Source organism: Alligator mississippiensis, chromosome 9, assembly GCF_030867095.1.
Source record: "Alligator mississippiensis isolate rAllMis1 chromosome 9, rAllMis1, whole genome shotgun sequence".
Taxonomy (NCBI): Eukaryota; Metazoa; Chordata; order Crocodylia; family Alligatoridae; genus Alligator; species Alligator mississippiensis.
The window spans coordinates 47,952,200-47,975,355 of NC_081832.1; the positions used below are offsets into that span (position 1 = coordinate 47,952,200).

The following is a 23,156-nucleotide window of genomic DNA, read 5'->3' on the forward strand; positions in this document are numbered from 1 at the left end:
CAAGCATTCTAAGTGCATCAAATATTTTACTAAATATGTAAGTGGTGCTTCCCTGTCCAGAAAAAGGTTATAATAGCCTATGCTTTCATACTGAAAAAAGTGAGAGAGTCACAAAAGGCAGAGAAGGAACAGCATGAGGAAGGTGGATGTTTATAATAAAACGGTTACTTGGTCACTTTATTTAAAGCTTGATAGTTTAACTAATTAATAAAATACAAAAGGAAGATAACATAATAATGTTTATCGACTAACATTCCATTAATATTTCTGGGATATAAATGCACTAAAGCAAAGCAGGATTCAGTAAATAGCAAAAGCAAATTCACATCTTTACTTACTGTTTCTATAACTAAGATAACACATTGGGAGATTAAAAGCTTAAACTTATTTGCAAAGTAAATATGTCTGTCTGATTTATCTAAGTTATTTTGTTGCTAGGTGTAGCCCGCTGTGCTGCTGCTGCTGCTGTGGAAGTGTGTTCTGTTTGTTTGCATCAGCATGGTGATAATAATATGCCGGTCATTTGTTTCTACACTCTTTCTTCCCCATTTTGAAAATAGTAGTGCTTACCCTTCCCTCTTACCAGCTGTTATTTCCTCTTAACCTGAAACCTGAGATTTTTTTGGCCTTGGGAACACTGGCAGTAGGTAAAGCCCTCAATCATCTTTTTCAGCTGCGGTCTTCCACCCAACTCTTTTAGTGTGTTTCTGGTTTGAAATGCATTTTAACCAGCCGGCTGTTCTTCATGATCCTAGAAACAGCCAAAGCTCTCCATGCACATGGAATTATTTACTGGATGCAGAATTTAGACATACATGATGTTCTCTGTAAGCATCAAATAAACTTGCCAGCATTTAGGACTCAATCCTGCCCTCACTAAATTCAGTGCGAACAAGACTGGGCCCCTAAATAGCTCATAGTATTTATACTGAATGGGTTATTAGAGTAGAACATAAGAAATGCCATACTGGGTCAGACCACAGTAACCCTGTAACTCGCACAGTAGCAGAGTGCTGATGCTAAATGGGAGAGTATATGCAGAACTATCTCGACTGATCTGTCCCCACTGTGCCTCAATCCTTAAAAGTTCTAGCATTCAGGGGACTACCATGTCATAATTTGGACTTGCATCCCCCACCTATCATGTTTAATATCCACTGATGGACCTAAGCTACACAAACTTGACTGATTTTCTTTTGATCCTGGTTAAATTGTCTACAACATCTTGTGGCAATAATTTCCTCAAGTTATTTATGCATATGAAAAAGAACTCCCTTTTACCTGCTTAAAATTTGCTTCCTAAAAGCTTCATTAGCTAATGCCATTCATCATTTTATAAAATTCTACCCTATCTCCTTTTACATAGTTTTTTCTAAGCTGAAAAGTCCTAGCCTATTTAATGAAAGTCTCTCTTTGTACAGAAATTTCTCCATATCCCATACCATACTTATTGCCCTTTCCTATCTCTACTATATTCTTTTGGAGGTGGGGATACCAGAATTACATGTCGTATTCAAGGAGCAGGGGTTGTGTGAGGGCTAGAGAAGAAATTAAACTTAAAGTTTTCATTTTGAGGGGAAAGGCATTAAAAGGATCCAATTAAATGCATCTTTGGTTCTTTACATTATGCTAATCTGGAAGCCTGCCAACCTTGAAGTGTTCATTTAAATATATCCCTCTGGACAATGGAATAGTTTGATCTATGTCCATTTAACTCCTTAACTTCCATTTTGATATTACTTTTAACTCTCCTCCATAAAAAAAAATAGTATTTTTCTAAACTGTAATTTTATAAGGTCTTTGGAAACACTGCAAGACAATGTACAACTGAATGCCAGAAGCCTGACCCTACAAAATACTAAGTAGATCTGGGAGATGCAGAGTCCCCACATTTTGCTGACTTCAAGTATGACTGAATTAAGCCTGAATGTTTTGACCTGCCCTCCCTGAAGTCATTGGGAGGTGGCTGAATTCAATGGGAACAGGCCATTAGAAATTTTTGCCTGAGTTGACCTGAAATCTGAAGTTGAGAGTTTTGACTGAGTAGAGGTTGTAAGATCATTGATGTATTGCTTTTTCTACTAAATCAGTCCTGCATATAAAATAGAAATGCAATTGTTGGCTGAACTGAAGCACTATCACTAACAAGCGAGATATTTGAAAATATGTACTTCAAAGGTGGGCTCTACTCTATTTCTAAACAAGTCTTTTAACACCATTTGTTTTCCAAACAAATAAGACAAAGTAAATCACTAACAGCAGTTGACAAAATGGTAGTAGCTCTAAACATGCTGATACTGTACAAGCAGAAGATTTACATTGAACAGTAAGTGATCTTAGTAGGATAGTGGACAGGTCTAGCCTATGATCGGCTCTTGATGATCTGCTAAAAGTGTTGAGAGCTACTTATATTTTCCCTTAACTGTATATCAGATGTGGTTCTCAGCGCTCATTTTTCTTTCATTTCCATAGGTATAACATGCCTGGGAAGGTCGTACAAATTCCCAGGCTAATTCTTCAGAGTATGCGGGTCCATGGAATGAGGCTGGGTGGAGTTCCTATTGAATCTTACCAAAGAAAAACTAAGCAAAAAATAAATATGATGTATCAGTTTAACAAAGACCTATAATAGCTTAGGTATAGATAAAGGACAGGCTGGAAAATCCGAGAGGCAGGAGTGGGATAAATGGGGAAAATTATGATCTTCTTAACACTTGCACCAGTTAGTGACTTGTATTAGTATTAGAGTGGTTAATGTTACTAAAAAAATACTTAAAAAGGCCCTTTGCCCTTAACACGATGTGAATGTTGCCAAAGTAGTAAACAGGAATCTTTTAAAATGACCTAATTACATTAATGAGTGCACCACAATTAAAGAGATTTTTTGTTACAAGATTAAGGTAAAGGGGATAGATTTGAGTTAAGTGGCATTTCCCTGTCACTCCATCTACACTTTAGTATAAGCATTATCTGCCTTTGAGTGTAAACCCAGAAAGTAAACAGATTAAGCAATTTTACATCTAAATTAGGCAGTGACACACAGAAAATGTTATATCCCCCCCCCCCCCCGCAAATGAATAGCAAACTACACCATTAATCATAGGAGAATTAGAAAAGCTTCACATGGAGATTAGTGACAACATGCCAGGCAGGCTACATTAAAAGGTTCCAATCCACTGAGTCAGCTGTGAAAAAGCCAGGTAAACACTTTAGAGGAGAAATGTTGGAGTGTTTATTTTTGCAATAAAAGCCTAGATGAGGGCTTCCATTATGTCTGATTTACAGCCAGGGGCTTCAAAAGGAATACATATTATTTCTCAGTATATTATAAAGTGTAGAATCATGATGCATGCAGGGTGTCCATTCAAAACAGAATGAATAGTACTGAGAAATAAGGATTTGAAGCTTCTTTATTCTACAACTTGAGTTGTGGAATATAAGACTCATATGCTAAGTTTCCATGAGTTAAAGTGAAATGGGTAAAAACATGAATAAACATTTGCTCCAAGAAAAAAAAAGTAACACTGTGAGATATAATTATTTTTCAAAATAAACGAAAGGTACTTCACTTTACAAACATTTTTGAAAACAAAGTGTATAGATGTTCAGGTTTTTTCTCCCAGAGCAAAAACGGCCTGTCTGGGAAATTTTCTTTTGCTAGAAATTCATGTCTGAATACAACCATTATCAAATATTATGAGTGGCTCCATATAACATGATTTTCAGAAAAGCTAAAAAGAGCTAGGAACCAAAATCCCATTTATGACATTTTTGCAGAGTCAAAATTCTTGTGAAATGCTAGACAATAAAAAGGAAAATTGGGGAAAAATCCATGGTCCTAAAGCAGAAATTAAAGGGACAGAAATTAATTCACCTGCCAAGAAACTGTACCTGTGCAACCATTACTAACAATATGCTAGCAAAAAAGATTACTTTAGGGCCACAGTATTATGGAGGCTGGTTTATACCTGGCCACAGGAAAAGAAGATGAAAGAAGCAAACTGAAAGACTTACAGATGCAGGACAATGCTTAAAGACTTAGAGGGAATTGGTGCTCAGATGAAACGCAATCAATTAAATATCATTCAAACCTGAATGATATAGCTTGCAAATCTTAGACCCTTTGACTGATTTGGACTCTAACTTCCAGGGATTGAGTCTACCATGGAAGAGGTAGTTATTTTTCTCCTTTTTAAAAAAATCATTTGATTTCACACACACACACACACACACACACACACACACACACACACACACACACACACACACACACACACAGTGCATTGACATGGAAAACCAGTGGCTCATGAGGAATAATGGGAACCACAGCTGGTCAGAAAAAATGGTTGTAGCTTTTTCACAGAAAATTAGGTTTCCAACTAAACAAAACATTTTTAAGGAAAGTATTTCCTTTCCTTGAAAATGTTTGGTTTTACATTGGGAATCAAGTACTTAACATACAAAAATGTTCAGCTAAAATGAAAAAAAAATTGAAAACTCAACATTTTCTGTAAGGGTGGAAATGTGTTTCTTCTGATCAGTCTGAGAATTAAAAGCTGACATATCTTTATTTTCTCCTCTCTCCTACACATATTTAATTATGTTTCAAAGTATACAACTGAGAAAGCTGGTAAGTCAGTTATACAGAATATACTCTAAGTTGTAAAGGGAAATGATCCAAATATGAAGTAGGGCACACATAATGAACTTGGTCCTTGGGTAGCTGCAGTTCAAGGCAGCCTTTGGTCCAATACATCCATCCGCAAGGAAATTCTAATATAGAAACAGACAGCAACAGGCAGGCTCACAGCAGAGTCAGCCTATACACAGAAGTTGTTTGGCCATCATTATATGTGAGTGGGCACTCAAAATATTTGAGACTAGATACATTTTGGCATTAAATAATAAAATTATCTTAGACAATGTTGCTCATTTTTAGTGTCCATCAGCCTCTAGAAATATTTTCTTGAGTAGCAGAAACCATTTAACCTGTTCTGTAAAACATAAAACTTAAGTTGGCCACTGTTTTTGTGCATTCATACAAGGATAGACTGATCTTTTGGAGGTAGAAAGAAATGCTAAGCATTACACAGAAAGGTCCCTATAATCCAGTGTTATGCATGCAGATTATTTTTTAAATATAATTTATTACATAAACTATTCAGAGACATTTTTAATTAAAGTATGGCATCTGTAGGTTTTATACTGCTGCGCATCACCATGCGTATTATTCTAGTTTCTAGATTGATCAGAAAACTTAATGGGTCTTTTTCCACCCAACACTGTCCTCTACCTCCCTATTTCAAATTAATTTAAGCTACTAACAGTCAACATATAATCTGTTAGAAAGTGCTAATGAATAAAGATCAGTTACAACCACACTATTGAGGTTTTTAATATCACTCTAAGTATGCTGTTGGTTTATTTGTTACACAGCCAATAGATATTCTTTATAAATACAAATTCAGTATCCTTATCAAGGAAAAGAGGAATCTTTGGTCTACTTGACTCATACACCAGCTATACTGAATGATCTCTACCCACAAAATAGCCATAATAAATAAAAATGAATGTTTGGAGGTTACAGTTAACATGTCTTTGAACAAATGGTTCTCTGAACGAGAAAATGTATTATACATATGTTAAATTTTTCTTCTGTGAGGATTACAGACTTTAAGACATTTTACATTTATTTTATATTTCTTGTTGTAAAGGTTCTTCAGAGATAATCTAAGTGTAAGTAAATAATGTTTCTAGAAAGATCATTTTAGAATATCATATGCAACACACCATTGGACAACTCACTCTCACTGAATTAAATCAAATTCTCAAAATGCACAGAACCCAGCAGCACCCCATCTCTCTAGACAGTAATTTGTTACAGTGCAAATGAATATGCTAATAGGTGTTAAGATACTTTGAAAATCTGTGCACTTATTTAAGTATGTAAATGAAAGGATGTGGGTGCACCTCACGCTGGAATTACTACACATTCCTCACTTTCCTTTCTTAGATAAATTGCAAGTAACACTTACCCAGTGCAGTAAGTCCTTCAGATACTGAAGTAAGAATATAGATTAGCACATTAGGTTCTAAACTGGTAATGAAACTCATGTGATCCTGGGTCAGGCATTCCAAGAGTGGATAATAAGACTGGCTTAGTTTTCTATATTGCTGAAAAAGGAAAACAAACAACCATTATCAGAATGTTAGAAATACTATGAACTAATTGGAATGCCTGTTCAAAAATGCAAAGTTGGCTGAAACAGGACCAAGAATGCACAGAATAAGGATGCGATAAATTTAGTGATTACATTAAAACCTTTTTACCACCAAAAACACCTTTTTATATAAAGTGGACACCTATATGCTTTAAGTTTGCATTTATTAACTTTATGACAAACAAACTCTTGGTAGCAAAATAATAATATTGCTCTTTTACATTACATCCCATGAACATCTCAGTAAGTCTGGTAAAAACGGTACTCAGATCAAGAGTTTTGAGACCAGTTTAATGGTTCATTTGATTTGCCCCTCCTATTTTGTGGAACACTGTTTGGGACTAACCCCAAGTTGTACCCTGAATCAACGTAACCTGATCCTGAAATACACTGGCTTTAACTGGGTTCTGTGTGAGCATAAGAATATATCTGCCTGAATCTACCTGTAGGACAAAAAAGCCCTAGGTTTAGATAGTATCATTATGGCCATGCCTTCATGTCTGGTATGTTATGGCTGGGTGGGTACATTTGATCATTGCAGCCATATACCAATCCTGACTAGGGATCATTTTTTTAAAAGGGCAAGGACTCTTTTTTTTTGGCTGATATCTCTGAGTACTTGGCATTGCTCACCATTGGATTCAGTCCTCAATGCAGAAAATGGCAGTCCTGAATAAAGTCCACTGGCAAAAGGAAACCAAACACTCCTAATGTTCTAAAACTGTCTTACGGAAAGCAGACTATAGCAGTTTACAAAAATTAGATTAATGGAAGGATGACTGATTATACTCAGCCAAATACTGTGTTCAGTTATACCCAAGCAACCCTAATGAAGCCAACTGGTTTGCATGGATGCAAAAAGGGCAGAACTAGGTCTCTCTTTTCCACGTATGTTAGAAATGAACATTTTGGAAATGTAACTCTTTGATACAACAATTTTATTACACATGGAAAGACCAGTATTTTGGATGTGACTATAAATAAATTCAAGTAATTAGACTGAAAATATAAAGTGCATTCGAGCTGTTCTAGATTCCTCTGTCTCATTATAACAATTCAAAGCCTGTGGTGGTGTTATTTCATATTTCATATAAAGACTCCCAAGATGAATAACTGCTTACTAGCAAATCACTGTGGGATACTGAGAGCAGCATTTTGACAAAGGCCTGAAGTACATTGTCAAAGTGGTTGTCCCCATACAACTTGAAGACGCCAAAGCTGACATAATTTCCACATAAGGCAGATTTGAGTGCAGAATAGCAGATGGAAATACCCTTGAGTTTCAATGGATAAACCTGATCTTTTGACAGTGTCCCAAGGGATAGGATCTGATTACCTGTTTTCAGAAAAAAGGAGAAAGAAATTGACATAAGCAGTTACAAATTTAGGTAGCTTTGTCATAACATTTTCATTTCACTCTTTCCATTTTTAAATTTTATCTGAATGCAAACAGGATATGATCCTATTTTTGTACATATTGCAGGGGAAAAAAAAACTATTTTACTAGTACAAATACATTAAAAAAGCTAAATAAATAATTAGAGCATATGGTAAAAGTATATCCTATGACATTTTAGTTACTTATTTAGGCCCAGTTCTTCAACCAGATGTATTAGTAAGAAATGTTCTATCCATGTATCGTCTCAGAACCTTCAGTATAGTGGATCTGACTGCAGGATCAGGGCCTTAAATGCTATCATACCGTAATTTAGCCTGCTTTTGATCCATTACCACAAGGACCTCTTGGGATGGCTGTTTATGAACATACACATCAAATATACCACTCACACCACAGATATTTCCATTACAAAACCAACTGTTTTACCAGTCTCCAGCTGTGAACTACTCTTCAAAAATCTCAGTGTTTATAATGTAAAAATGCTGTGAAGCTGTAAATATTTTGTGTTGCTTATATGAGGCAACAGTCATTTTTTTTTTTATTCTGCTATGCAATAAATCATTAATCTTACTAAAGCTCTTGGTCTATTTAGGCAGCAACTCAAAATAATTATTGTTCTGACCCTTACCATACTTTTGTGATTCCTTTTTTCATCACTAAAAGAAAAAGAAAAACCTCATCTTTTCAGCTATGAAGATAAACCCTGAGAGGAGCTGTATTATCCACATTAACAAAGACAAAAGGAGACTGAGGGACAAATCCTATATCATCTTTATGTGCCTAAGTGGCACTTGCATAGCTGTGTAACTGTGGTTTTTGGCACCCACATTTTGGATATTGCCTGTACTTGTGTAGCTATGTTCATCTTGCATCTCTTTCTGAGCATGCTCAGGATTCTACATAGGCTCTGGGCTGGAAGACTCACTCAGGTATGCATGTAACTCAATCTAAGTCCCTGAAGCGCTGGTTGGAAGAAAAGCACAACTAGCAACTGTTTGACAGGAAGGGGGAGAGAGAGAGAGAGAGGAGGAGGACGGGCCTCCCATCTTTTAGCTCAAAGGCCTAGTGGTTTGTCAAAGGAGTAGGAGACCCGGGGATTTAAGCCCTGCTCTCAGATGAGATTTTAACTTATATCTCCCACTTCCTAGCAAAATGCTTTAACCACTGCCCCAGTGGTTCTCAATGTTTTTAGGCCCCTGACACCTTCATAACTCCTGTGAATTAGGCAGCACCCATTTCAATAATTAATTTATTTATTGAAGCACTTAATACCTGGTGGGGTGGAAACCAACACTTAGATCCTCCGAGCAGTGGAGCAGGGACAAGCGTAAGTACCTCCTTGCACTAGAGCCAGACACAGATGAGCCGAGCTCCTTATACAGGGAGAGAGCCAATGGGGGAGGGAGCACTTGGCTCCTCTCACAAAAGTGAGCAGGGACAAGTGTGACCTTACTTCCTTGCACTGGAACCAGGCAGATAAGCCTACACTTACCTCCTTGCATAGGGACCAGGTGGGGAAGAGCAAAGTGCTTATTCCTTTACCCCTGTGGCACCCTCAAAAGGAACTCCCAGCATCCCAGGGTGCCGTGGCACACCTGTTGAGGAACACTGTACTAAATGGACTAGTCTTTGCTCAGACCTCTCTTCCTGGCCTGCTGCTTGGGAAGCCAACAGGAGTGGATATGCATGGGGCCAGGAAGTGTAGAGCTAATCAAAGTTTGCTTTGGCACAGTGAGAGGGGCACTGTCCTGGAAGCAAGGGGTTCTGTCTCTTGTACCCCCTCCCAACAGGGCAGAAGCTAACCCACTGTTTATCCATTTTATACAACAACAATTAAATGCAAGGTACAGAAGAGCCAGTGGGGCATGGGTCAGAACCCAAACCTAGGCCTCTCCAGTAGTAATGCATGTACCTGGGCAATCCTGCTGCCTAAGTGTTAAAAACTGATAAGTGCCACTTAGATGCCTGCAAATGAAACAGGATTTGTCCCTCAGTGACTTTCCCAAGGTCACACAGAAAGTCTTTGAGACATCAGGCAACTGAACCCTTGTTTACCAAATCCCTGATTAGCACCTTAAAAACTTGACCATGTATTTTCTCTGGGGAGGTCAGCTACCAAATAGATACCTGCAACCTTAGTTACAACTTCGTTAGTGTTCTTCCAAAGTTTTTTCACCATGTTAATACATAAATAAGCAATAAAAGTGGCAGTACTTAAAATAACTGAATATACATCATGACCTGATCTTAGGCTGGGCTTCCACTCAGCCTTCCTTTCAGTTAACACCATTTTTGCACCTGCAAATAGTATAGTATCATAACATCAATATTATACTTAGTAGTATAGTATCAGTATAATACTTGTTACTATTTTTGACCTCATTATTAATTGTGAGTACATTTTCTAACATTCTAATTGCTGCATAAATGATTTATATCTGTAGTTTGGAACTTAAACCGCACAAGATAGGGAGTGACTTTTTAATTAATTGGTCATGCTCAAAACACATGTATATGTTGCACTTACAAAAGAGTTTAATGACTTCTTAAATTTGGCTGAAATGATAAAACAAAATAAATACATCAAAATATTACAGATTAAGGGTTTGGCACAATTGTAAATATCAATGACATACACACAATTTTACATTTAAAATACTAATAGGCTGGGGGTATACGGTATTCAGCTAAAAACAAACTTAATATGTCTCTAGGACAGTGGGAGGCAAAATATGGCACACGGGCTGAATCTGGTCCACAAGGTCATTCTACCTGGCCTGCAGGGCCCCTAAAAAATTCAGAAAATTAATATTTATCTGCCCCACAGCCTGTCAAAGTTGACAAGGCAGGGGCACTAGGACCCAGGGGGAGCCTCAGCAGGACTGAACAGCCCAGCTCTGCCAACCCCCAGCCATTTCACTCCCTTCCTGCCCCAGCATCACGTGGCTGCCGGCTGCATTGCCAGACCGGGTAGCGCAGGGCCATGTCAGTAGGGTGTGTGTGTGTGTGCACATGCGTGTGTGTGCATACGTGTGTGTATGTATGCAGGCAGGGATAGTGTGTGTGTGTGTGTGTGTGTGTGTATGCAAGCAGGGACAGTGTGTGTGGGGGGGCAGGCAGGGATAGCGTGTGCATGGGGGCAGGCAGGGACAGTGTGTGTGTTTGTGCATTCAGGCAGAGATAGTGTGTGTGTGTGTGTGTGTGTGTGTGTGTGTGTGTGTGTGTGTGTGTTCATAGGTTGAGTCCAATGTGCATACTCCACCATACACATGCACCCACACCCCCCTTGCACTGACTTACATGCAGACCACCCACATCCCCTCACACACCCCAGGAACCCAGCCCCCACAAACCCCATAGCCACGCACACCCCATAAATCCACACCCCCCACATGCTCCCTCACCCCACATACCCACACACCCACAGCCCCTCACAAACTATACCCACCCCCCACAATATAAAAGGGTAAAGCTTCATTTTAAGCTACTGTGCAATCACCTCTATGTACACTACACAAACGCATGTAAATCAGGACAAAATTATTTTTTGAAACCAAATGAATGAATGTTGTAGATGTTCGCCTTTTAGAATATAATTTAGTATTTTTCTGGTTCTGAGATAGCAAAACCTCTTGCTGAAAGGAGAACTTCTGGGGGCAAGGGCAGGGACTTCTGGTGGCAAAGGTCAGGGGTTAGGGATGGGACTTCTGGTCACAAGATGGCAACCAGGGGCAGGGCATCTGTCCAGGGGTGGGGCTACCAATGTGGCCTTCGATAGCTTGCCAAAACTTGGTAAGTGACTCTCTACCCGAAATAATTGCCCGCCCCTGCTCTAAGATGATACAGTAAGATCAGACTATTGTGAGCCTGATCCATGAACACATCGAGATAAAAAACTGAAATATATTAGCAAAGTTACAAAATGGGTGGAAGGACTCTGAGAGGATGGTCATTTGCATAAATTTATTTTCCCTGCTTTAAAAAAAAAATAAATTTGCAAATTATAATTAAATGCTGAGCTTGTTATAAAATCACATATACACTATACCTTCAACTATAAAGCACAATTTTTAAAACAAAGCATTTCTCCTAAACATGATTTTTATTTTTTTTATCTTGAGGATCAGAAAAATTGGGTTTATTTTAATTTCAAGGACAGCTTATATTCAAAGGAATTTGATGCGTCACAAGCTGTATTACATCAATCACAAAGACATCATGATCAAGAGATGTCTATCTTCTAATTTCTTTCGCTAAGTAAAAATAAATTTTAAAGGGTTACAATCATTCCAGAGGTGTGTTACTACAGAAGGAGATTTACCTGGAAATATTAGAGGAAGAAGGTGACTAAAAGATAGCTTTTCATAGTGTGAAGTAGAAGAAAAACTGCCTTTTTAAAACTCATGTACCTGGATATTAATTTACTTTAATCCTTTTGAAATTTATTCAGGTGCTGTCTTCAAATAAAAACATTCCCCTTTTAAGCTGATCTATATTCTCCAGCTGGCTACAACCCTCAATTAATTACAGCATTATTCTTTTTGACCAAAAAACTCAGTAGCAGGAATGACATGAAATGGAAAGGATCACATCCTTCGTAAAAGACAAATATAGATGATTTGTATGACAAGAAAAATTATGAAAAAGAACATGAAAGATAAATGTATAAGCATTTTGAATTAATTTACTTGCTTTTTTCCTAATATCACGCTCCCTCTGAAAGTCTTACTTTAATAACTCAAACAGGAATATGTCTTTTGAAGCAGTCAAGTGACAACATTGCTAGATTTCAGGGAAACCATGATTATAGTTTTGAATTCTAATCTATGCCATAAAAAGACTGACATGCCTGAATCTTAGAGCCAAAAAGTACTCAGTAAAACATGCTGCAACAGATGGTAGAGAGCTTTAGGTGTCAACAAAGCAATTACCTATTTAATACGAAATTTAACAGGAAGACAATGGAGAAACCAGAATGCTGAGGAAAGATTTTGAAAGACTGTGACTGGGAATAAGAATCCTTATGGGCATACTTTGCACCAGCATGGACCTTTATATCATTTTTACTTTCTATTTAATAGATCAAGATGAATTAATCTGTAAAGTTTCTTCATCAGTAAAAGGGTACAGTGAAGGAAGCAGAAATGAAGGCTACCTCACACTACTCTTCCCACTTGTGTGCTTGAACCCTGATAAGGAAAGACCACATTTAAGGGCAAAAGGAGAGTTTGGACTCTACTCTTTTTATATTCTTATACTCTGTACTGGAATTAGTGTCACATACAAAGTTAGTTTTTGTGAAATGGACAGAGGTCCAGAGGGAATTGGATCAAATTAAAATGGACTAAAAAGATGATCTGGTTGTAACATTCCCTTCAAATGGGAATGTTCATACACTTGTGTTATCAGTAAAAATAAATTGCTTTAGCATAGTCTTTTTTATTCCAAATACCATAGTAAATAAAGTCAAGCACTGCTGCACAGTAAGTGACAAATAATTTAACATTGATCCCTACAGTTTAGCACGGCCCCCCCCAGATGCTGCTAATAAAATCTCAAGGAAATCAGCAAATCTTTCAAATTTCCACATATTTTTTGGAATTCATACTATTAGATTTTAATAACCATAACTTTTAACTCACTAGAAACCAGCCATTAATATTTCATTGTCCCTAACATACAAAAAGTAGCTTTGAATAATATACTTTTATTTCTTCCTAACATGGGGGGAGGGAAAGGAGTGGGGAATTGTCTCTCAGAAATTTAGGCTATGTTGACCCATCTGAATTATAATTACTCCTAAGAAAGCTGTTTTGCCCATCCTAGTCACTAGCAAGATGTCACCGAGGAAAGGTAATAAACTGTTTATGCCTCAGACCTTAGTATAAAGACACCATCAAGGAAAGATGAGAACCATCAAAGATGCTGGGGGAAACCACTAGATGGAAAATGAAATGAGCATAATTATTCAGGTTGGGGATTTAAGTATTTTCTTACTGAAAAACTCTCTAGTACACACGCAGAAGAGGTGTAAGGGTAGGACAGAGGGGTACACAGTCAGTCATATAAATAAAATGGGATGATAGTATTGTAGGTAGAAGACACCATTGTCCCATAGGTAGGTAGAAGACCCAAGGTAGAAGATAGTGTCCCATGTCTCAGAAGCCCACAGGAAATGAGTAGAAGGCCTTATGTGTATAACATGGCTCATTACTCTCTACTACCTCCCTCTAGGTTGGTGAGCTTTGAGAATGTTTCTAGTTCAGTAAGCTGCTTTTTGGGCCTTTGTTCTCAGTTTGCCACATATTAGAACAGGAATTTGTTTAGCAGTAACTACTGTTTTTGAAGAAGCATTGTCCATAAAGTTTTCTAACATGTGGGTGACCTCAGACACTAAGACATTTTTCACTTTAGTAGTAGTTTTACTGAGCAGTCCACCCCTCAGGCTACTCTGGCACCAGAAAGATAAAGGGAGTACACTTCTCTCAACTGCCAAGTTTCAATGAAGCAGACTCCATGGAAGAGGGAAAAGAGGGTAGGGTTTGAATTTGCATATGGGCAAAATCTCTAGTTATAGGTGTTCCAGAATTCCAGTTACTGGTAAGTAATTTCCTTTTCTTTTTAACAGTTGGCTATGCAAAATTTCTCACATGTAAGAGAGTCCAAAGCAGTGTCCATGATACCCAGAAGTGGAACTGCATCTCTCAGGCAAAGGCTGATAACTGTATAGTGCTTAGAGAATATTTGGGCCAAGCTCCATCCTCTGTAGCAACACAGGGATCTTACAAAGGAGAAAGCCTGAGTCCTGGTTGAGTGTACTCAAACCATGAAAGACAGATTTACTTTGGCCACTTTGTAGCAGACTCTAACTGCAACTGGAAATTCAGTTGGATAGACTGTGGGAGGGCTGCTTACTGAGTTTTGGCAAGCTGTCAAGGGCCGCACTGGTAGCCCCGCCCCTTGACAGGTGCCCCACCCCTTTGTCACCATAGAAGTGGGCAAACTGAATTATGCTAAGGCTTTTAGCTGTAGTCCAGGCCTTCCCAGAACTAAGCAACAAAAATGAACAGAGCGCCTTCTGTGGCACTGGGAGATGTGAGTGCTGTGATTGGGCACTGGGTGAGCAAAGGACAGCAGTTTCCCTATAAGGAATGTGGCTGGCTCAGTGGCAGGAAACTGGTGCACCATATAAGGAATGCTTGGCACAGAGCCAGAGGATTGGACAATTTGGGATGAGAGAAGTTATAAAAACGATGGACAAACAAAGGAACATGTGCATTCTGTGCTGGGGAGACAGTAACAACCCTGGACTTCTTATTTGAACAATAAGGAATCCAGAAACTAACATCCTGCACACCCAGAAGAGGATCTGAGGCCAGCACCACTGAAGTCATTGCTGTAATGCCTGAAGGAACCGCTTGCCAGGTCATATTGCAAGGAAGAATAATAAGCCTAGGGGTCACTATTAAATCGGACGAGGGGCCATGTCAATCCCTGGGGGTATCTGGTAAAAGGAATCCTAGGGGCAACAGCCATCTTGTGACTGGAAATCCCACCTCATAATCCCCAACCATTGCTGCCAGAAGTCCTACCCCTTGCCCCTGGAAATACTCTTTTCAGCAAGGGGTTTTGCCATTTCAGAACCAGAAAAATACCAAATTATATTCTAAAAATCGAACATCTACAACATTAATTTGATTTCAAAAAATATTTTTATCCTGATTTACATGTGTTTGTGTATGTACATAGAGGTGATTGCACAATAGCTTAAAATGAAGTCTTACTCTTGCATATTGTGGAGGGATGGGGGGCATGGGTATAGGTTTGTGGGGGGTTGTGTGTGGGGGGAGGGTGGCTGGGATGTGAGTAGGTATGGGGTCTGTGTGTATGACAGTGTGAGGCGGGGTGTGGGTTCATGTGTATGGGTGGGGTGTGTGTGTGGGACTCACCCTATGAACAGTCTCTCCCTCCCTCTCACACACACAGTGTCTTTCTTACACACACACACATCCCTCTCCCTCCCTCCCCCCTCAAACGCAGTCTCTCCCTCCCCCCTGCCCCCAGAATCTCTCCCTTCCACACACACACGCCCCATCCCGCTCCTGGCCCTGGGGTACCAGTGCGGGCTCTGTGCTCCTGCAATCCAGTGGTGCAGCTAGGGGCCAAGTGGTGCTGGAGCAGCCCAAAAGCTGCAGCAGGCAGAGACTTTGGGGGGGGGGGGAGGAGAAGGCTGGTGAGTCATGCCAGCTTCCCCTGGGTCCTACTGCCCCTGGCAAGTGTCATCTTTGATAGGCAGCCAGGAGCAGATATATATTTTCTAAAATTTTTAGGGGCCACACAAGCTAGATAGAATGGTGTGGCAGGCCAGATCCAGCCTGTGGGCCATATTTTGCCCACCCCTGTACTAACCCCTTGACTATCTTGGCTGTGGCCACAAACAGGCAGGGAGACTTTTTAAAAGGGTTGTTCCTGTGTAAAACAGTAAAAATATGAAGTAAGCTTCAGCTCATCCTGTGCTAAATATTTACCTACTTTGGTTAGTCTATAAGGTACAAATCTACCCTGCTTTCTAAAACAGTAAAAACTTGAGTTCTGTTCACATCTAGTGTAGAGAGCAAGGCCTCAGTGTGAGAGCTGTGAAGATTTGGGAGAAAAACTGGCAAATTTGCTGGCTGATATGAAAACCAGAAACAACTTTTTGCAGAAATTTGGGATGAGCATGGCTAACTTGTCTGGATAGGTCATGTGTGGTTGATCTGCCATCAAGGTTTGGACCTCACTAACTCATCTGACTGAAGTAATCAACACAAAGGCCATCATCATACAAAAGAAAATCAGAGGTAGTAGGATGCTACAGGCTCAAGAAGCAGCTCTATAAAGACTAGGTTTGTGTCCCACTGTGGGACTGTGACCTCAATAAATGAGAAGGCCTTTGACAGTACATTTAGAAATCTCAGTGGTACAGTGCTTGGAGAGAATTTCAGTGTCAAGAAGAAGGACCCAGTACCAGATGTGGGCTATGTTGGTAAGACCAGGCTGGCACCACATGCTGGGATGATGGAACTGTATTTGCTCCGGTTCTATCACTGTATGCAAATGTGACAATGATATAGGTCCTTTAGTTAACTGGGTATTAAACAGTTATGACCTTGAGTAGCTCCATGCTGGGATGCTCCCTGTCTCTTAGGCTTGGATCTGTGAGCCTTGGTGCTAAGGCAGTGTAGCTATGTTACGACCTGGACTCCTCTGAGCTTCCCCAGAAATCCTACAGGGCTGAAAAGACTTTGGGGTGGATGAGGGTGTTGGGACTGAAGAGCCAAGTTCCTCATGAAACCTGTTCTTCATGGGAATGGGCTAAGAGCTCTCAGGAATCTTCTCTCTCTCATAGGAACCCTCCCACCAATGAGGGGAATCCTTTCTTCCATTGTCATGACAAAGAGAAGGAGACTTCTTCTATGTCTTCTTCTGACAGGTAACATATCTGGATCTGGCTCAGGTGCTGGGATGAATCCACATTTTACATAGAGGCTTTCTACCCCAGACCTGATGCAGAGCCAAAGGATTTATACAACAGAAAGAGAAGCTTACCCTCTTCCTCTGTCTTTTTTATCCTCCGTGTGAATGACTCCATTTCATAAACGATTTGGACACTGGTGTCAAAAGTGGATGCATACAAAATCTGGGCACTGGTGTCAAAAGAGGATTGGTCAGGTTTGCTGACGACACCAAACTTTGGGGAAGAGTGTCCACACTTGAGGATAGGCTGGTGATCCAGATTGACCTCAATAGGCTTGCAAGGTGAGAGGATGAAAACCTGATGGCATTCAATACAGACAAATGCAAAGTGCTCCACCTCAGGAATAAAAACCCACATCTCACTTATAGGCTCAACAATGCTACACTCGTTAGGACCATGACCTAAAGAGACTTGGAGGTCATGATTAACCACAAGATGAATATGAACCACCAGTGCTATACTGTAGCTAGCAAAGCGAACAAAACTCTGGCTTGCATCTACTGATCCATCTCAAGCAAGACTGAGGATGTCATCCTCCCACTGTACTCGGCCTCAGTGAGGCCACAGCTGGAGTACTGCATCCAATCTGAGCTCCACAATTTAGGAAGGACATGGAAAAGCTTGAGAGAGTCCAGAGGATAGCCACACCCATGATCTGAGGGCAAGAGAACAGGCCTTATGAAGAGAGGCTATGAGCTATGGGACTCTTCAGCTTGGAGAAGCGCAGGCTCAAGAGTGACTTGGTGGCAGCCTCTAGATACATAAAGGGTATGCATCAGGATCTGGGGGAGCACCTGTTCACTAGAACACCCCAGGGGATGACAAAGTCCAATGGTCGCAAACTCCTGCAAGACTGTTTTAGAATGGACATAAGGAAAACTTCTTTACTGTCCGAGACCCCAAAGCCTGGAAAAGACTCCCCACAGAGGTGGTGCAAGCACCTATTCTGGAAACTTTCAAGAAACAGTTGGATGTTTATCTTGCTGGGATCCTTTGACCCTAGCTGACTTCCTACTCCTTGGCTGGACCTGATGATCTTACAAAGTCCCTTCCAGCACTAATGTCTATGAAATCTATGACTGACAGAACAACTGACAGAGATGTAGGCCTCTACTAGATAAAACAGGTACCTTGTGTAGCCATTTGAAGTTGGAATCAGGCCATTATGGGAAGGGCATGGTCTGAACCCTGGAGACTATGTAGATCATATAAGGCAATCTTGGAGGAAAAAAAAGGTGCCACTACACCACAAGTGACTGAAACAGTTCAACCCAGGTAAGGGGGTAGAACAGAGGTGGCTAGTGTCTATGACAAAGCTCAAGATGGTGCTGCCTTGTGGTGTCATTCTATTTGGGGGAGGGAGAGCTGAGGGTGATGTTGAGCTGTAGGCCATCCCTTAAACAAAAACAAGAAAATGAATTCTAAACATTCTTCCCACTATGGTGCAGCTTTTTTCTGAGAAGTAGCTGTAACAAATTAGGTATATGGATAGTTTCTGAGACTTGAAAGCAATCAGGAACTCTAAAAGAATGGACAGTCCATAGCCAGACAGTTGATTAGTAGTAAGGAGCAGGAAGTTCAGGGTATATGTGGACATTACTTGAAGTAGAAACATGCACTACAAAGGAGAAGTTGGAGGTATAACAGAAGTTACCTTTCACAAGGTGAAGCAGCAATGAAACATGAGGAAAGACTCTCAAAACAATTTCACTAATACAAAAAGCCCAGATAAATTTTTGGATGCTTAAAGTTTTCAGGGAAGACAAAACTGGGATTTAAGTCAGTAATGAACAACAGTAAATTTCAGTACTATTTTCTACCGAAAGGTAGCATTGTAGATGTCAATAGTGAGGCAGCTACAGAAGAAGAAAACAAATAGTTACTGAGTATAACACACATTACATTTTAAACTGGGCAACAGATTACACAGCAAGGAACAATTTAACCAAAAAAATTTAAAAAGAACTGTTATTTTATTAAGTTGCTAGAGCTGAATGGATTACAACACTAAGTTTTGAAATCCTTGTTCTAGAAGCAATTTAAAGCTCATTAGAAATAATTGTGTCTGGCTACTGGAAAATGTGGTAAAATTTAATCCTCATCCAAATGTTACCTGGGCTGTGAGAACAGGAAATTGTTTTGTGCTGCTGTGGCTAACCTCGTCAGTGACCCTGAGCAGTAACTGCTAGAACAGCTGAAAGCTGAAGCAAAATTAAAAACTTACATCAAAGTATATCATGACAGAATATAGATAAATAAAACCAGAATATTGAAAGTATTATTTTTATATCTGTCTCTTATAACAGAGGAGAAAAGATGTTACTAAAAATGTAACAAAACCACAAAGCAAGAAACAGATACTCCCAAGGTACTATGGAATATGGTTCCTATGCAACAGGGAACCCAAAATACCTTAATAAGTATTAGACTTATATATATGGAACTAAAAGTGAAATGCAGGAACTGCATAGTGAGGGCTGTGAATAGTGGACTATCTGTCCTATTTGATCTTTTTGATCAGGAGGTAAATTTAAACTTTTCTTTTAGAGGAAATATGAAACAGCTATTACCCTATTTACTCAAATACAAGATGAGGTTTCCCCTTCAACTGGCATGGGAAAAAAAGCCCCTCCTTTGATAAAAGCATACAAGGAAAGTTCACTAAATACATTGTATATCATTAAATTGCTGTCAAAAACAGCATGTGCTCAGCAATGGAAACCAGATAAGAAGTTGATTAAATGCAGCCAACACTGAGCATGACTATAAAACACAGCCCACACTGGGCAAACATGCTGATGGGAACCTAACAAAAGAATAGGTGAGTGTAGTCCATCTGAATAAGATATATGGTAGTGCCCATTAAGCGCAGTCCCTCTCACTGCCAACTCTTTTTTCAAGTCATGGTGAACCACAACATTGCACATGCCCAGGGAGAACAGGGTCTGATAGTAAGGACAGGGGGAAGGGGCTGCCAGGGGAAAAAGTTGGGGAGAAGCAGGAAGTAAAGGGCTACTTGACCCTCCAGATCTATTTTCCCTGCTGTAGCAGTGGGAGGCGGACAAATACAGGCATACCTCCAGTAATTTGATTTTTTACCTGGAAAATTGTAAAAAAGTATACATTTTCCATATATAGAATCAAATTATTAGGGGGTCATTTTATAATCAGGTCATATTCTTTTCATGTAAATACTATATATTACATTTCTTGATGACTGAATTATCTTCCTTCACGTGTATGGGTTGTTGTGGGATCAAAATGACAATTTGCAATCACAGTTCTTTTGCTGGTCATTCTAAAGCGTGTCATTTTGACTTAAGGAAAAAACGGGGAAATTTTTAATCATAAATTAACGTTGGATTCTGCAAGTTGCCCAATATTTTGATTGCAACCCAGCAGAGCTCTTCACCTCTTTGATTTTTTAAAATCATTTTCAAGGAACGAGGGACGATGGTTTTTTTTCTTGGATGAGGGAGTGAAATGTACTCTGTCCGAGTTTGCAGATGACACAAAGCTATGGGGAGATGTAGACATGCCGGAGGGCAGGGAACAGCTGCAAGCAGACCTGGACAAGTTGGACAAATGGGCAGAAAACAACAGAATGCAGTTCAACAAGGAGAAATGCAAAGTGCTGCACCTAGGGAGGAAGAATGTCCAGCATACCTACTGCCTAGGAAATGACCTGCTGGGTAGCACGGAAGTGGAAAGGGATCTTGGAGTCCTAGTGGACTCCAAGATGAACATGAGTCGGCAGTGTGACGAAGCCATCAAAAAAGCCAACGTCACTTTATCGTGCATCAGCAGATGCATGACGAACAGATCCAAGGAGGTGATACTTCCCCTCTATCGGGCGCTGGTCAGACTGCAGTTGGAGTACTGCGTGCAATTCTGGGCGCCGCAATTCAAGAGGGATGCGGATAACCTGGAGAGAGTCCAGAGAAGGGCCACTCGTATGGTTAATGGCCTGCAGACCAAGCCCTACGAGGAGAGACTAGAGAAACTGGACCTTTTCAGCCTCTGCAAGAGAAGGTTGAGATGCAACCTTGTGGCTGCCTATAAGTTCATCACGGGGGCACAGAAGGGAATTGGTGAGGTTTTATTCACCAAGGCGCCCCCAGGGGTTACAAGAAATAATGGCCACAAGCTAGCAGAGAGCAGATTTAGACTGGACATTAGGAAGAACTTCTTCACAGTTAGAGTGGCCAAGGTCTGGAACGGGCTCCCAAGGGAGGTGGTGCTCTCCCCTACCCTGGGGGTCTTCAAGAGGAGGTTAGATGAGCATCTAGCTGGGGTCATCCAGACCCAGCACTCTTTCCTACTTATGCAGGGGGTCGGACTCGATGATCTATTGAGGTCCCTTCCGACCCTAACATCTATGAATCTATGGAAAGATCATTTGAAGAGTCTCAGCTCTTCAATGAAGCAAAAACCTTTGACAGAGTTACTACATTTTTGGTCAGTACCTAGGAATGACTGCGTAGTTTCTCTCTTCTCCCATTGCTGTAACAACACCCTGGAATGAGGATACAGGAAATGTAGAAAAGGACAGAGGAAAGCCTGCAAAATTATTTTTCTCTCCTTTCAGTGGCAGATTCTTTCAAGCATATGGACATTATCTTATCTTCCATGAATGACACTTTCAAGCAGAGAGGTGAGGTAGCTGTCCTGAAGTGGGTTACTTTTGATGCTATGACTCTACTGATTTGTTTTAAATCTTAAGTATGGTACTATGCTGGCACTTTCCTTTCAGTTCACCTTTAGCATAACCAAAATGATGTCAGATCCCTCCTTGGAAGACCTAATATCTTGGGGGATGGAGAATTTGCTCAGGTTTCATCAGCCACACCTAAAAGATGTGATGGATAGTAGCTAGCTAGTGATGGTTTTTTTCCCCACAAAGTAGAAGGTAGAGAGGAAGATGGCATCAATTATGAAAGAACCAGGAAGAGGTAAGCTGGAACAGCTGACGATGGTAAGTTTGGGAGATAGATGCCAACAGCTGAAACTAAAGGATGATCAATGAACAGGTGATTTCTTAAGGTAAACATCGAGAAGAGCAGTGTTGCAGGGAGACTAGGGATGAATGAAGCAAATGTACTTTAAGCAGCAACATAACAATGTATCGCCTTAATGATCTAATGGAAGCAATTAGTTTTAAATTAAATGCATTGTTAATAGTATTTAGTAATAGATACTTAAAGGTTTACCAATTTATCTTTTTCTATGCTGACTTTTTTACTTTGCTAAATCACTTGCATAAAATTACCTGAAAAGGTATTAAAAATGTGGCAGCACACTGGCTGGTGTTGTTGGAAATAAAATAGGGAAATGAGTTTATTAGAAATAAGATTTACTTGGAATCATTTTTCCTGTCCTATATAAGTGTTTTCTGCAGTCTGCATATCCTGACTGCCTCTATACTCTACAAATCAAATGTGTAATTACATCTAAACATCTTTTAACAGAAAGCCATGGAACACACATGTTCCAGCACCAGAATGTATCTTCAAGTGCAGTAAAAACAAATTTAAAAGATCAGATTTTTTTCTCTTAAAAAGTAATAGGACTTTTATAGTCTTTCCTGTTCACATGCACTTAAAGTAAAGTAGCTTTATAGAAACTTGGTAAAATTCCTTTCAAATTCTTAGAAAGAAAAATGAGAACCAATACAAGATTTGAAGTCCAATATACTTAGCTGGAGTCACAGACGTGTTACAATTGTGTTTGTGTACAGGAATAGTAAGATGGGGTAACATTTTATAAAAGCTTTAAATTGAGCTCCAGAGTAAAGCTGTTACAGGGCTATTATACTGTCAATTGCTGGAATACAATTTGGATACATTAAGTCAACCCTGACCCATCAATTGATAGCTGTGGATCCACTGTGTTTGTATGTTTGATAAAGAATGCATAAAGTTGCTAGAAGACACATACTACAAAATAACACGGCACTCCCATGATCTATGAATGTAACTTAGTATACTGTATAATGGGATGATATCAGTCATAATACACT

General features: G+C 39.8%; 1 protein-coding gene across 5 annotated transcripts in view; it reads right to left on the reverse strand.

Moving 5' to 3' along the window:
• The window catches only part of RANBP17 (RAN binding protein 17), a 283,580-nt gene that overhangs the window by 43,274 nt on the left and 217,150 nt on the right, over positions 1 to 23,156 (reverse strand). For 4 of the 5 annotated variants that reach the window (XM_059733449.1, XM_059733448.1, XM_059733450.1 and 1 more), the window contains 2 exons: positions 7,343 to 7,557; positions 6,036 to 6,174 (listed from right to left, as the gene is read on the reverse strand). In XM_059733449.1, the coding sequence (XP_059589432.1) occupies positions 6,036 to 6,174; positions 7,343 to 7,557 (354 nt within the window). The other variant, XM_059733451.1, reaches the window with a different exon arrangement.